The sequence below is a fragment of the Gavia stellata genome, chromosome 14 (assembly GCF_030936135.1).
Source record: "Gavia stellata isolate bGavSte3 chromosome 14, bGavSte3.hap2, whole genome shotgun sequence".
NCBI classification, from domain to species: domain Eukaryota; kingdom Metazoa; phylum Chordata; class Aves; order Gaviiformes; family Gaviidae; genus Gavia; species Gavia stellata.
In genome coordinates this window covers 17,135,241-17,150,555 of record NC_082607.1, presented here as the reverse complement: position 1 = coordinate 17,150,555, position 15,315 = coordinate 17,135,241, and the positions used below count along the sequence as shown (strand labels likewise).

The window sequence follows — 15,315 nt, the reverse complement described above, 5'->3', positions numbered from 1 at the left end:
CACCCAGCCGTGAGGGACACCCAGCGTGTCAGCCGTGAGGGACACCCAGCCGTGAGGGACACCCAGCCGTGAGGGACACCCAGCTGTGAGGGACACCCAGCGTGTCAGCCGTGAGGGACACCCAGCCGTGAGGGACACCCAGCCGTGAGGGACACCCAGCTGTGAGGGACTCCCAGCCGTGAGGGACACCCAGCGTGTCAGCTGTGAGGGACACCCAGCCGTGAGGGACACCCAGCATGTCAGCTGTGAGGGACACCCAGCCATGAGGGACACCCAGCTGTGTCATGTCAGCCGTGAGGGACACCGGCAGACGCCTGAGGCTGCCCAGGCCCTAGAGCGGAGCCATTTCCCGGGCAGGCCTGCCTAGCCCCCTGCTCGGCTCTCCTGCACCACCGACTTAAATATTTAGGTCAATTTAGCCCATTTCTCCCCCTTCCTATTTATTGTAAACATGGAAAATGTCTTAGTTCTTTGCTTTTTGCAGTGAAAGCCTCTGCATTAAACTCCTCTCAGCTTGCCCTTCTCAACCAGCCTTCTCAACCTCCTCTCTGGCCGCCCCAGCGAAGACGGCAAGGGCCGCCGCGGGCCGAAGCAAGCCGCCGGTGACATGCTGCCGCAGAGGCCCGCAGCGGCCGCGCAGGGCAGAGGCGGGCGCACGGTGCCGCCCCCCCTCCAGGCCCCGCCGGGCTTCCTGAGGAGGCGGGGGGGGGCAGCCCGTCCGCCCGCCCGCCCGCCCGAGGCACGGCGCGGCGAGCCTCCCGTCCGCGAGCCATCGAATCGAGACCCGGCGCGGCGATTGGCGGCGCGCGGGCGGCACCGCCCCTCCCCTCACATGACCGATGGCGAGGTTCGCATCGCGCCCGCTCGCCTCGCCCGCTCGCCCCTCGCTGCCTGCCCGTGCCCCCGCGCCCGCCGCCGGGAGCATGGGGTCCCGCTGCCTCTCCTTCCTGCTGCTGCTCGGCACCTCCGGTGAGCGGGGCGGCGGCCGTCCCCGGGGGGGTGCGGGGGGGCGCCGGGCCTGCGGGGGGGGGGGGGCCGACAGGTGTCCCCGTGGGCGCGTGCCGCCCCCGCCCCGCCGCGCACGTGACGCGGCGTCGGGCAACGGTCGGGCGCGCGCGCGCGGGGGTGCCGGGGGCTGCCGAGGTCCTCGCGGGCCCGGGGTCGCCTCGGCCCGGCGGCGGCTTCCTCCGGGCGGCCCCGCGCTCGGGCCCGGGGCGGAGGCGGCGCCGGGCTCCCTGCCCGCCGCGCTGTCACCCGCAGAAGGGGAGCGGGGGCCGAGGCGCGGCGCGCTGGCCTGGCGGGGCCCTGTTGCTGGTGCCGCCGGCGGAGGGCGTCGAGGGGGAGCGGGGGTCCGGGCCGGCGCCCTGCCCGGGCCGGGGGGCGAGCCGGGCGGCTAACGCGCCTCTGTCACCCCAGGGCCTGTCGCGCAGGGCAGCCTGCCTGCCGCTGGCCCACCCGAGCGGCGGCTCCAGGCCGTTGGCTGCCTGCACCTGCGTGTCCTGTCAGCCCTCCTCACCAGCCGTGGGGGCAACGGTCACAGCGGTGCAGATCCAAACCGGCGGGGGGGAGTGCCTCTGTTGAGGCTGGCGGGGTTAAAAATCCAACAGCTGTAAAAAGATCTCTGAAAATGTAAAGGGAATTCAACATCCATGTCCTTTGAGCCAGAAATAGTGGAAACGCAATGAAGGCACCCCGATTTCATCTCTTAGAGGTCAACTTGAGTCATACCACTGATGAAACAGATGAGGTAATAGGAAGACCCTGGTCTACAAGCAGCACATTGTTCAAGGGCTGTGTTCGTGCACTTCAGTTTACTCAGTTTGTCACCAGAAAGCTAATGCTTATTTAGATTATTAGTCTTTGTCAGGTAAATAGAGTATAAAACATTCTCTCAATTTTTATCTAGCTTTGATAACTTCATGGTGTGTTTCCTGGTTTTAATACTTTTTAGAAATCTAGCTGCTCTTCCAGTGTCTGGCAAATTGAATCCAGTCCTGAAATAATTTACTACTTTGTAATGAGCTGTCTGCTTAAGTGATTCTAGAAAATGGAATAAAAGCAATGTCTTAATAGGTAATAATATCTTACAGGTTTTTTCCAGTCCTATGCAGTGGAAGTAGATGTAAAGGATGCCTCTAATGCTACGTGTCTGTATGCAAAATGGATGATGAGATTCTTGATAAAATATGAAACAAACAGTAGTGATTATGTAAGTATTTGGAGGTAACTTTTGTTGAGAACTGTGTTTTGTCCTGGGTAAACGTTTAAGTACACTCTTTTACCTAGGGTGTTTGGTTTTTTACTTTTTTTAACTAAGTTGTTAAGAGTATTCCTAAACATTCATTTTAAAACAAAGCATAAATTCTCAATATTACAAATAACTGGAAGTTCCCTATTGCACTTACTTAAATGGCATACTTGTCAAACTTGGTGGTTCTTGTGTATCAGTGTAGTAATGTTCTTAGCCCAAAGAGTCAATGTAAATTGCAGCTCAGCATGGTGAAGATTTACAGCCAAGTTAGATTTTTTACTTTTGTACTTGAATCTGATAATGGCTCCTTTCTAAGTCCAGATGTCAGGGAGCCTTTTTCATAGTTTTGTCGAATAACCTAAAATAATCTCGCTAATCTTGTGCGAGGTTCCATCTAACTCCAGCAGGTTTATAACGTTGTCATGGGGAAGAACTGCTATCTGGGAAAACATTTAAAATTACCTTTTTCTTCTAGAAAAACGCAACCTTGAACTTGTCATCCAGTGTGACACACAATGGAAGCGTCTGTGGCAATGACACAGAAGCTGCACTTCTGGCAGTACAGTTTGGAGAAGGTCACTCTTGGAGCATTAACTTCACAAAAACCAACGAAACTTACCAGGGGGACTTCATCACATTTACCTACAACACCAATGATACTGCTGTATTTCCTGACGCCAAAAGAAAAGGTAATGTTCAGTGCAGAATCCTACTTAGAAAACAATGTCAGCCACAACTGTCAGATCTCACGTACCTGACCTTGGTTGGCTTTTTCAAAGTTAGAAGGACTAATAATGTATCTAATGATTTCTGTGCCGTATACTGCCTAACTATTGTTCATCATACCTGCCTACTGGATAAGAACACAGAGTAGTTAGCTTTGCTGAATGTATGATTCCTTTAAGTGGGACGGAAGGGGAAGGTTGGCTGTTTGAACGGCTTTGATCAGTGAGGTGCTGCTGGTAGACAGCAGGCATTTGGAAGATTCATTTTAGTGTGCACTACTTGACCTTCCACCTAGCAAAGCAATACAGTGTTAGGTTTTCCGTGTACTAATACCTACTAATAATAGGAATTTTTTTCCTTAAATAAAAACTTAAGTAGAACAGTTCACCTTTCTAATGGCTTGTCTAGTTCCGGAAGCTTGGTTACTTCTCTGTATTACTTAGCACTTCGGGTCAGGATGCATAGGTAAAACATTCAAGACAGCTTAGGATTGTTAAACTTAATTGATTTACTCTTTGTCTTATGGAATTACATAAAACACAACACTACCTATAAACGTTCCTGTAGTTCATAAGGCACTAAAATATTTGTGCTTATTTGTAGGACCAGTTACTGTTGTTGTAAAGGATACTATGCGTCCAGTTCAACTGAATAACATCTTTGTGTGTCATAATACTGACTTTTTTGAAGCAGAAAACGTAACACAGATTTTCTGGAATGTTACTGTGCAGGCTTTTGTTCAGAATGGCACAATCAGTAAAAAAGGTGAGCATTTCAATTTGTGAATGAGCTTTTTTGTGTTGCACCTTAGTGCAGGGAGCAAAGTCCCATAATAAAAAATTCACCAGTTCTATGATGTGCTGTGTTGAATAATATTCATGTAAATATTCTTTAGTACATCTTTTTTTTTTGTTCCTGGAAAAATAGATTAGTAGAACAGACTTAGTAGTATATAGTAATGTAGATTGTTCCCATGCCAAGGTGGTAGTCTAATAAAGTGTGTATTCCAGTAATTGGTGTATCAGTGGTAGCACTTCAGAACTACTGCTGCTGACTAGATCATTTGAGCTTCAAGGTTTTTAACTGGCTGCCTTCCATTTTCAGTGGTAGCCTCTGCTTTTTCGTTTAAATAGTCCAGAGCCTGTTGTCTCATCTCATAGCTTAACTACTCAGAGGAGATGAGCCCATCATGCTGCTACGTATAGCTTAATAGGGTTGCTTACTTTGTCTACAGCAAATACATACCACTTTTATAACCTTAGCTATCTTTGTGTGTTTCACTTCCGTGTGTCAGGGGTAAGTAATACTGCATATGCTACATGGATTTAAAACTCTGGGCAGTACAGAGTTTCTGAGAATAAATGGTAGCTGTAAATTGTTTGGACTACTATGCCGTGGTGCCAAGTTTGAGACTTCTGGCTTGGTGATTAGCAGACTCCCAATGAGCCTAGATTTCAGCAGAGAAATTGATATCTGAGTCGTAAGACTTTAATAAAATTTCAGCACTGAAATGGTGGTTAAAATTTCTTTTCAGAGTCTAGATGTCGTGCTGATACACCTACTTCTGCACCTACTGTTCCGCCTACTATTGCCAATGTAACTACTGCACCTACCACCACTTTATCACCTGCTCCAACCACTGCTCCCAAACCTGTGGAGAATCCAGACACAGGAAACTATTCTCTTAAAAGTGGAAATAAAACTTGTCTTCTGGCTACTGTGGGGCTGCAGCTGAATGTTTCCCAAGACAAGGTGCTTCTCTTCTATTTTAGAAGAGTAGAAAAGTTGCTGTAGTTATTTGGTGTGAAATGTGAGTGCAGGGTATTTGCTTTGTACACTGCTGGCTGTCCAGAACTGCTTCTAAGTATTGTACATTTGCATCTCTCTGACATCAGAATAGTTTTGTGGCATAATATCTAGCTTCAAAACCTTACATGGATTCAACGTAACTCATTACCGGGAGTACCTCTAACATCGTTAAAAGCCTGGAACTTTCTTAGCTTTTAAGGCTGTTGGTCCCTGCAGATACTGTCTTTCCCCACAGAGGGAGCCAAAGCTAACCTGTTGTATTGGGTCAACAAAATCAGGATTCACTGGGCAACTTGTTTGCATCAGTATGACCAGCATGTAAACTTAACTCAAGTAGCCTTTGTTCTATAGTAGCCAGGCTTAGTCTTCCTGCTGTCATCTTCATGACGAGCTCTTCTAGCCTAAGGCTGCTGCTGACTGAAACAATGTATTCCTCATGGCAGTTGAATGTCTTTTGACGTGGTGTATCTGCATTTCAGCCTCTTCTGATCAACGTCAATCCAAAGACAACTAGTGCAGATGGTGCATGTGGTAACACAACAGCTACTCTGAAACTGAATGATGGAAATAGCACATTGATTGCTTTCACATTTGTTGTTGTAAGTAACTTCTTTTATTTTAAACTGATTTCCACTTTAACAGTGTTCCATGATGATTACTCATAGTAAAATCCTTCTGTCGCTTGCTGGTGGTAGGCTGTTCCCATATAGGAAGTGGAACTGGCTAGCTGACTGCCTCAAGACAAATGGAGAATTGGGTTAAAGCTGTAGTAAATGTGAGACTGGGGTAAAGGCGTTAGCCTTGGTAAAGCATGTCTCTTAAAAATGCAGAATTGCGCACTGACAGTTGGTTCTTGCTTCTTAAACAGAAAAATGCAAGTGCAAGTGTACAGAAGTTTTATCTGAGAGAGGTGAATGTTACACTGCTCAACCGTCTGAATGGTTCTGGTAAGAAATAGTATCTGCCTTAAAGAAAGTGTAAGCTTTTATTCAATGTCTGTATTTGATAAATACTTCTGACTTTTTTCCCAAAGCTGTTCATGCTTACTGTTACTTCCTACTTACGTTTTAAGTTGGTAGGAACAAAAGTAATAAGCAGAAATGGCTATAAGAGTTACTTTAAACAGCAGTGTGGGATAATTCTCTTTTCCTGAAACTTCTGCTAATAGGGTCTCTTACTTTGTCATAAATATATATAAATTAAGAGGGCTTCTTCATAACTGTTTTCAGTAGCATAATTTTTTGAGGTGTGAAATACAGTTGTACCAACTCTGAAGCTTTTTGTTTTTCCTACACCAGCGTTGTCTTCTTTGATTGAAGATGCTGCTGTATCTTCCAGCCACTTCTACTTAACTCTCACTGGGAAAAGAGACCAGTCCTTCAAAAACTAAAGCATACTTTTTTCCAAATCAAAAGTATGGAGTTTTTTTCAAGTTGCTTGTCATGGCTACTGCAGTTAAAAGGGCACTAAAGCTAAAATGCTCCCAGCTCTGCAATGTTGGGATGAGTGGAGGTACAAGGAAAGCCTAATGTCGTGTCTATGTGGAGGATAGGTTACTGCTAAGTACTATAATAACTTCAGTGCCTGACTTCTTCTGGTTAAGCAGATCAATCACACTTCAGACTACCTTGTTTTTCGGAGTAGTCAGTGTTGAAAAGTTGGCCCCTGTAGATTCAGCTCCTTAGTCTTAATGATTGTATCAGCAACTCTCTTGCATTTAAAGCATGCAAATTTCCTTTTTTTCCCTGCTTTGTTTAGTCATTTCAAGTGCAGATAACAACAATTTCAGCAAGTGGGATACTTTCCTTGGTAGCTCTTATATGTGCCGAAAAGAGCAAACTCTTGAGATTAATGAAGATCTTCAAATACATACTTTTAATCTATGGATTCAGCCATTCCTTGTGGAGGCAAATACGTTCTCTACAGGTAAGAGTTCTTTTTTTTGTTAATTCTTGCAATGCTTGCAAAATACTTGCTTGCTAAAAAGCACCAGCGTTGGGCACAAGCACTTTATTTTTGAAGCTGTTGTTCCATTGGTGTGTTTTGGTGTTGGTGGTTTTTTGTTTTGTTTTTTTTTTTTTTTTTGAAAACCCACATAGAATGAAGAGAAGTTCTGAGACTGACATTCAAGCTCAAGGAAAGCTTTGTTCTCACTTTAAAAATGTCTGCTAGGTATGTTGGTTCTCCTGCATAAAACTTGAAGGAGCTAGAGACACTGAAGTGGGACTTAAGCATTGCTTTGCAGAATAGGTTAGAAGTTATCTGACATCATCTTGACATACAGCTTTTTGTAGCTTGAATATATGAGAAAACTTCAGCAGAAGTGGACTTTGGTAATGGCATTAGGTGTTTTGTTTCTTTTTACCTGTCAGCCTAAGAGATAGGAGTGTTGGCAGGGGGAAAGGAACTGACAGAGCTTCTTTCAGGAGCAGTCTTGAATATCCAGAACTAAAGAAAGATTTCAAAATGTTTGTTTGCTGCATTATCCCAGTTTTGTCTGGGGAAAGCTGGAATAGCTTAAATGACCTCTTTCTTAATCTTTAAGTAGAAAAACCAGGTTGCACTAATGATAATACTTGCAGCACAGTCTAATAAGACTAGACTAATCTGTGGACAAATAGATTGGATGCAGATTTTTGAACTTCTTTTTTTAGGCAGACGTAATTTAACTCCCCAAATACATGCAGGGTAAACAGTATTTATCATAATGCATTCTAAAGAGTTAGGGTCCCATTTAACTCTGTAGTTCAAGTTGCAGCTAGCTTCTTTCTTCTTCTAATTATAATTATTTTGTCTCTGTATCATGTATCTATTCTGGATAGGTTCTTGGTACCAAATCTAGGCCACTTTATTCTTAATGATTAAAAGCATCAGACTTGCCTTAAGCATGAAATAGATAAGCCTGGTTCTGTCTTAGAAGTAAAAGAATGGCTACTCCCTTGTTTAGTACAGATCTTGTGCACATGAAAACTTGTACACCGGGAGCACTTCTGTTAGCTTACTATAGCTTATCAAATGTTCCAAGTGATTATAATGCTTACTATATGCTAGATGTACCCATGAGACCTCTGCAGTTTTCTCTCTTAGTTTAAAGATGTAGTAATACTTGATTTTTGAACACCTTCATATTAAGGAAAACAGATTTTTATACCACGCTTGGCAAGTATTCTGTCTTTATTTATTCCTTGTTGCAACCTTTTTCTCATCTACAGCCCAGGAGTGTTCGCTGGATGATGACAGCATTCTAATCCCAGTTGTAGTTGGTGCTGCACTTGCTGGCTTGATTGCCATTATAGTGGTTGCTTACATAATTGGCAGAAGAAAAAGCTATGCTGGATATCAAACTTTGTGAATCTAAATGCGATTCCTGTTCTGATTTCACTCTAAACAAAGCAAGTGCAAGTTCTGAAGTCCAAAAAAGACCCAAAACTTATGATTAATTACTAGCCACAGCTAATAGGAATTGAGAAACAAAGAGAGAGTGTTCATCTCAGATGAAGCAGAACTACGTTTTTAGTTTTCCTGCTCTAAGAAGACGACGTGGGTTTCATAGCTGTTTTGAAGATGTCAAATACTGGATGAATTGCTAGGCTAAGGATTTTATCTTGCAAAAACCCTAAAGCGTTTAGGACTTGTTTCTGCCTTTTACAAATTGTAGCCTGAAACACAAACACATTCTAAACTGATGTGCATTGGGCAACTCCCAGAAAAGCATAGAATTTGTACTTGCTTCTCTCCTCTGCGTTCCTTAGTTGTTGTCATAATTGTGGGTTAAGCTGGCAGCGTTAGTCACTATGCTGACTCCTGTAGTATTTAACAAGGATTGTACAATGCCCAGTAACAACTTTGTTTTTCATAGAATTGAACTTTAGGCTGGTGATTAAGTGATCTTTTGAAGTGGCAGCAGTAACTTACTTAGTTTTGACAGAATTTGAGTAGTTTACTCCTGCCTTGGTGTAGTTTCAGGAATCATTCCTATACCTTGGGTGTACAAACAAAATGGGTAACCTATACTTGCCAAATGGTGGAGATACAGGAAGACTTCAGTGCCGTTTCCAAATGCTTTCAAAAAAAAAAATAATACTGTTAGGCACTGAATTCTTCATCACTTATTATACCTTGGCAATCATCTAATACTCAACTGAGGCAGAGTTCTGCTAAATTAACGCAAGCTTTTTTGCTGGCATCAGTTTAAAGGGAATAACCTTTCTAAATATTCCAGAACTTTAAAGTGCACTTAACTTTATATCATACTCTGCACAGAACTGGTCTGTCTTGTTGCTTTGAATGACCATTGTTTAAAGATGCTTTCATTTAATGCGCCAGTATCTGTTGTTGCAGCTTGAGCTGTCTTTAAATCTTCATCTTGAACGGTTCTCTGCCAATCAAAATTTGCATTATAACTGCCCGCCATTGGCATTCTATATGTTTAATGTACTTTGTGTTTGATTGTTTGCTGTGTACCATTTATTAATGTTAAGAATGCAAAAGCCAAACAAGTCTGAGATGGACCCACAACACCTGTTTTTCCTTGCTGTATGGAAAGGATAACTAGCTTAAAAAAATGCAGTGCAACTGGACTGTTCTTAAACTGCAGCTCTGTAGAGACTAACCCTTGTACACAACTTTTCTCTGGCCTCCTTGTGCTGTAATACATAGTTTTTACTGCATGGGAAAAAAAAAAAAAGTCTTCTAGACTTTTAGATAAGCGTGGCTTTTTTGCATATGTCATAACATGAGCTGCCTAAACTAGTTATTTAATGAACATAACATTGTCTCCCCCTTTAGAATGAGTTTAGCCTCAAAGCTGGTTTAGTGTTTTATTAGTGTTTTCTAGGATTGTAGAGATGTCTGTGGCATGTTTGTATACAAATCATAAAATACACTTCTTTCAGTAATTTTTTTTTTGTAAAATCGGTTTACTCTTGACACTAGCCAAGGAAGCAAGTATGGGTGGATAATGCTTACTATAGCTTATACTCTACAGCTTAACTTTTGCATCAGTTACTGAAACTCATTTTAATGAAAGTGAGGAACTACTATAAGTTTAATCCAGAAACAGGCTTCAAGACTTTCCTTTTTAATTAAAAAAAAAAAGTGGATCTAATGACTGTCATATTAATATATCCTCAAATGAAGAAGTTCATAGAGATTTTTAGCAATTTTGTGACTGATGTTCGGTGGCACCAGTTATACGTGCATTTCTGTTAAGGAGTAGTTACCACACTGTATTCATCTGACAATGCAAATTTTTGAACTGTGCACGGTTTCCAAGTGACAATATAGAAGATTAGTGCAAACTGCTCCCAAAATCCAACCATACTAGAAGTATCTTTGCAAAAACCTGCAACTTCATCTTCATTTGCAAGTATATTGGCTCAGAGATTAAAGTACTCCTAGACTGATGTGCAGATAACTGGTTCAAAAAACATCTTAAGTTTCACCTGACTGCCTGTTGTTACAAAACCACTAGTTTTTTCCTGTATGTATTGCTCCATAGGGAACTGTCAACCTGTTCAACATGTGCTCTAAATAATAAAGATTGTTCTATTTCTTAAGGAAACTTGTTCACATTTTTTAACTGATTGGGAAACAGGCATCTTTTACTGTCTTTTTTTAAAGAAAATAAACTAACTGAGTAAGGTCAACTGCAATCAGTCCATATCTGAGATTCTGTTACGTAGCTGGTGAAGGTACTCCTCGAAGAGTCCTCTGTTGTCTGTGTCTCAATGCTTTGTTTTGCAGCACATTCTGCAGTGTGCTTGGGTACAATCCACTAGCAGGAAACTAATTGGGACTAGCAGGGAGCTAATTGGGACACTGTAGATCTGGTTCATTATTAGAAATTTGCTTGTAAACTTGTTTGTCAATGATAGGTCCATCCAGACAAGATGCTTTTATGATTGATTTTGCTAGCCATCTTAAAGTGACGTACAGCTGTGAACAGTTTAGTTTTTTCTTGCAGTCATCCTGGAAAATAAATTCTGCATTCAGCATAAGTGGGAAAGCATATGGGAGCCTTCTGGGAATTGGTTAGTAGCTTCATCGTCTTAAGGTAGAGGCGGTGTCGATCCTATCTGTGCTGGCAGTTCTTCTGGTAACAGTACTACTAGATAATTTTCTGCATCAAGAGAGACACTAGTTCTTCCCTTTACCATACCTCTTTCTGGCCTATCTTGTGAACTCTGCGGTCATATGACAAGAGGAGAAAGTACAGTCTAATCCTATACCCTTTCTTCTTGATCCTAGCATTCACTGCTGATAGAGTCATGTTAAAGCCACCTTCTTATCCACTGCACAAAGTCAAAATAATGTTAGCACCTTCCTGAAGTGTAAGCTGAAGTCAGCTGAAGCTTTTTTTAATGTGAAGAAAAACAAATATTTTAATAGGCTCTTGTTAAAGAGCTTAACAAGTGGCATTCCTAAGGATGTAAATCAGTCAAAGTGGTTTTTAAACTACCCTGGACTGCAGGCGTCAACTTTCCACCAACTTACCAGTACAAGTCAGTGCAAAAGAGTCTGTGACAAAACTTGGAACAAGCAGGAGTTACTGCTGTCCTGTAAGAAGTGTAAAGACTCCTTTTTTTTCTGTCAAAACATTATTTTTACTGTAATTCTATCTGCTGTATTGTCTCTCCTGGAAACTTGCAGTGAATATCTAGACACTTAAAGGCTGGAATTTGGTGTACAATAATGACAAATTTACAGTAATATGCAGATACACGCTTTTCAAAGAAGAATATAATGGAATTATGAGTCTGTTAGTTGTGATGTTTGGGAAGGGGAGCTATTGCTATTGTATTTCGGGAGGGGGAGGAGGTCAGGGTTTTGTGGATGACTGATGTCCTGTTGGGGAAAGGCATAACTGTTAGAAATATTTAGAGGGAGATTATAGTGTTAAATACCTCTATTTAAATACATTTTTTTTCAGACTTGCTCTTTTTCTATTTAGCTGAAAACTGCAGCCCAGAGGTGGACAACTTCATTGTGTCCATAGCACTAGGAGCAACTTTGGGAGGATTAGTTGTCCTAGTACTTACGGGCTTACTTGGTTGGTTACAAGAAACACTTTAATTCTGGATACAAGTAGTTTTAAAATGAGAAAGTTTACCATTATTTAAAAAAAAAAAAAATCTGAACTCAAAAGACAGCTTGCTTGCAGAGGCAGGCAAAGGGTTTGTTAAAAACAAACCCGGTTAAGAAATGACACGGAATGTATTGTCATGGTTTATGTTTGAATCTAACAACTTTGTTAGAATATGTTCTAGTTCATAATCAATTGATGAATTAATTTCAGTTCTTCCAAAATACTACACTTTTAATTTCAGAATATTAAAGACATTCAGTGGCATTATGTGAATAAAAATAGTTTTGTTCTGGTCTGTGGAAACAGCATTTAATTTCTGTGTGCTTGTGGATGTTGAATATTAATGTGTATAATCTCTCATAGGCTGCGATTTGTTTTGATTACTATTGGCTGTGCCTTATATACATTTTATTAAATATTAAAATGGTGCTCTAAGATACCAGGATTTCTGATCTTTTAGCTTAAAAATGCCATGCTAGTAGTCCTCAAAAGCAGCTTTTCCAGCCAATGAATGCTTTTTTTTTTTCCTTAAATATTTAAATTTACCACAGTGTTCTCTATTGTATAGCATATACCAATAAAAAGCCCACAATTTGGGGCTATCAGTAGCATCTCATGATTGGAATTAAAAGGGAAGATAGCTTTTATACTGGGGCTAAAAAATGTTAGCCAAAATTTCTGGTTATTTTGAATGGAGTCACATTCAACCAAATATGTCGAAAAAGCTCTTCCTCCTGGCCTGTATGCAGAGTCTGCTTGTCGTGGTGTACAGTTACCAGGTTCTGCATTTGAAGACACTTCTCTGAAGCTTCTAACCATTGTACAGTAACAATACACAGATAGATGAGTGACAACAACAGTGGCAAACTGGAGGGAGGTAAAGGATGCAATGTTCCTGGTATGAAACTTTAAATCCTTTTTATCCTGGGAATTCCTTGTAACAGTGCCATGGTGTGATGCGTATTGCAGCAATCTCCTTCCTTTAAAGAAGAGAGAAAGGGAATTTGTGTTGCTGCCTGCTGGGTACCTTTCATCCTTACCAAATTCTTTCATGTTTAGTATTAATGACCCATTATCCAGCATGTAGTAGTTAAATTGTGTACTTGGGTCTTCAGTGAACAAAGATGACTAAACATCAAATCCAGTTCTCTTTTTAAGATGCTTAAATACTTTCTCAGTAGTCAGAGTATTTTGAAATGGCTCACTGTATAAGGTACATACTTCCTCTTTTTTCCCTTCCAAGTGTTGCTCTACATGGCAGTAGGTGCCTTCAGATTGTCCGAGTTCAGTATTTTCAGGTGCTGAACCTCCATGTGTTGTTTTCTTTCCTCTTAGCCGAAGGCTTTGTGTAGCTTTTTGTGAAGGCGTAGTGGCAAGTGTGTACTGGGTTGTGGTGAGCTAAATCAAGACATTAAATTTCCCATAACTAAGGCTGATGCAGTTAGAGGCTCATATGGTTTAACTATTCACTTACAACAATAGCTAACTTTTGATAAAGCATTGAATGTGTGCATGATGCTTACTCTGCTTTAATATAAACTCAAAAAAGTTTTATAAGGAGCTCTGCTTTATTAAAAGCATGTAAGTCAAGCACCCTTACAGTGCTGAAGCAGTACACGGACACTATCATATCATACTAAACATCTCGTCTTGGCACCGCGCAGGTGGAGCTCAGCTCTCTTTACAGACGGGAGGAGTGCCAAGCTCGGCCTCCATGGCAAAGGTGTATCATTGAGTTTGAAATCAGTTCCCAGTGTTACTTGCTAATCTTTGCATGAATGTTTGTACCAGCAAGGAGTTCCTCACGTATTTTACAACTTGTGTATTAAAAAAACATTGTAGCATTACAGCTGTCTTTTTTTTTTTTCTCCTATGTTGATTTCTGTAAGGTCTGCATAGTTTTCAGCTGAAACTGATAACCCTTTTTGTGTATTTGGATTGAAAATAAATAAAGTTGCCCACCCAAAGAGAGTCTTTCAGCGTTTTCCATTCAGTGCTTTCAGCATATGTATCTTGTCTGTCTTAGGGTTTTCAGTAAGTTTTGACTTTGTTACTTGCTTGGCTGGCTGTTATTTCTCTTCATGTCAAGAACCGAGGGAAATGCTGGTGACTTGAGGGTTTGGGAAGTCACTTGGGCAAGGCAGTAATATTCCAGTCTCGTCTTTTTGTGTCGCTATATTGCTGTTAACTCTGAGGTGTGGTCAGCTAACGCATGCTCAGACTGCTGTTTTGTCCTCACGTTTCTAATCTATCTGAGTGGACTGCTTGCTAGAGGAAGATGAAATTAAACGTACAAATCGGAAGAAGTATACTACCAATACAAATGATGTATGTAGTATATATGTTTAAAGAAATCAATCTTTCTATCAATTATTTCCTCAATGCTGATTTTACTTTAGATGTATTATTGTATCTAATGTAGTGTAAGTTCTCAAAAATGTCTTTTTGCTCCTCGCTTTCTTTGTTGTCTAATGCTTGATTTCCTTTACTAATTCATTCTCCCTTGCTTTTTTTGTTTTTCTTCTTTCTGCAGCCGAAGAATGCTTTGCTGATTCTGACCTGAACTTTCTTATTCCCATCGCAGTGGGCATGGCACTTGGCTTCCTTATCATTCTTGTCTTTATATCTTACATCATTGGAAGAAGAAAAAGTCGTACTGGCTATCAGTCTGTATAATCTCTTAATTCTGTCTCTGTTGCTACCTTCCCTGCTCTTCTCCTTTTCCCAGACTCTCTGATCTGCCCCTTTAAAAAGAAGAAAAATTAATTAATTCCTAGTTTCTTTATTTTAAAAAAATTTTAAAACCACAACAGAATAATGTGCCATGAGTCTGAAAATGAGTTGCAGAATTCCTTGAAGCTACTGTATGATTTCTGGAGAAAGTAAGTGTTCTGAGGACCATAGATCGCACTGAGTAGGGTTGATGTGTGTCCATGTGAGAAGCGTGATTATTTTGAGTAAAGAACACATCTATGAAACTTTATTTCTGTTGTTTAATCTTTTTATACAAGGAAATTTCTAGTTGCATACAGCTTATCTCAGATAATGCTAAAGCTAAAACCGTAATTAAAGGTGTGACTGCTATGTCGAAAGGGACTGTACATGCTATGGGAAAATGAATACCAAGTTCTTCACAGACTTCTGTTGGGAACTTGGCATACGGCTGTTGTCTTTTTTCATTAGCAGCTTGGTCTTGTGAATCAGTCTGAATTTCCTATTCCTTCTGAATGTAAAGGTAGTACCTGATCTCACTAATAAACTAACGTAATACAAGAAGAACATCTGATTCTTCTAGTAAATTAATTTGTTTAACATCAGTATGGAGAAGTTGACTGCTAATGTATGTTAAATAGCTTTGCACTAGCATGATGTCTTTAATGTCTTAGTTCACTAAAATAAGGCTCAGTCCTGGAGACCTTTCACTACTCAGAAAAGCCAACAG

The 15,315-nt window shown here is 41.2% G+C and overlaps 1 protein-coding gene across 2 annotated transcripts; it reads left to right on the top strand.

The window, feature by feature from the left end:
• The first annotated feature begins 899 nt into the window (after window positions 1-899).
• On the top strand, window positions 900-14,773 carry LAMP2 (lysosomal associated membrane protein 2). Of its 2 annotated transcripts, none has more exons than XM_059824369.1 (9): window positions 900-969; window positions 2,091-2,209; window positions 2,727-2,940; window positions 3,581-3,742; window positions 4,512-4,729; window positions 5,266-5,385; window positions 5,655-5,733; window positions 6,545-6,712; window positions 14,407-14,773. In XM_059824369.1, the coding sequence occupies exons 1-9, from the start codon at window positions 924-926 to the stop codon at window positions 14,547-14,549; spliced, it is 1,269 nt and encodes a 422-aa protein (XP_059680352.1). In that variant the 5' UTR covers window positions 900-923; the 3' UTR covers window positions 14,550-14,773. The 2 variants fall into 2 exon arrangements, with proteins under 2 accessions (XP_059680352.1, XP_059680353.1); XM_059824370.1 differs by lacking the exon at window positions 14,407-14,773 and adding an exon at window positions 7,999-10,440.
• Window positions 14,774-15,315: the final 542 nt, after the last annotated feature.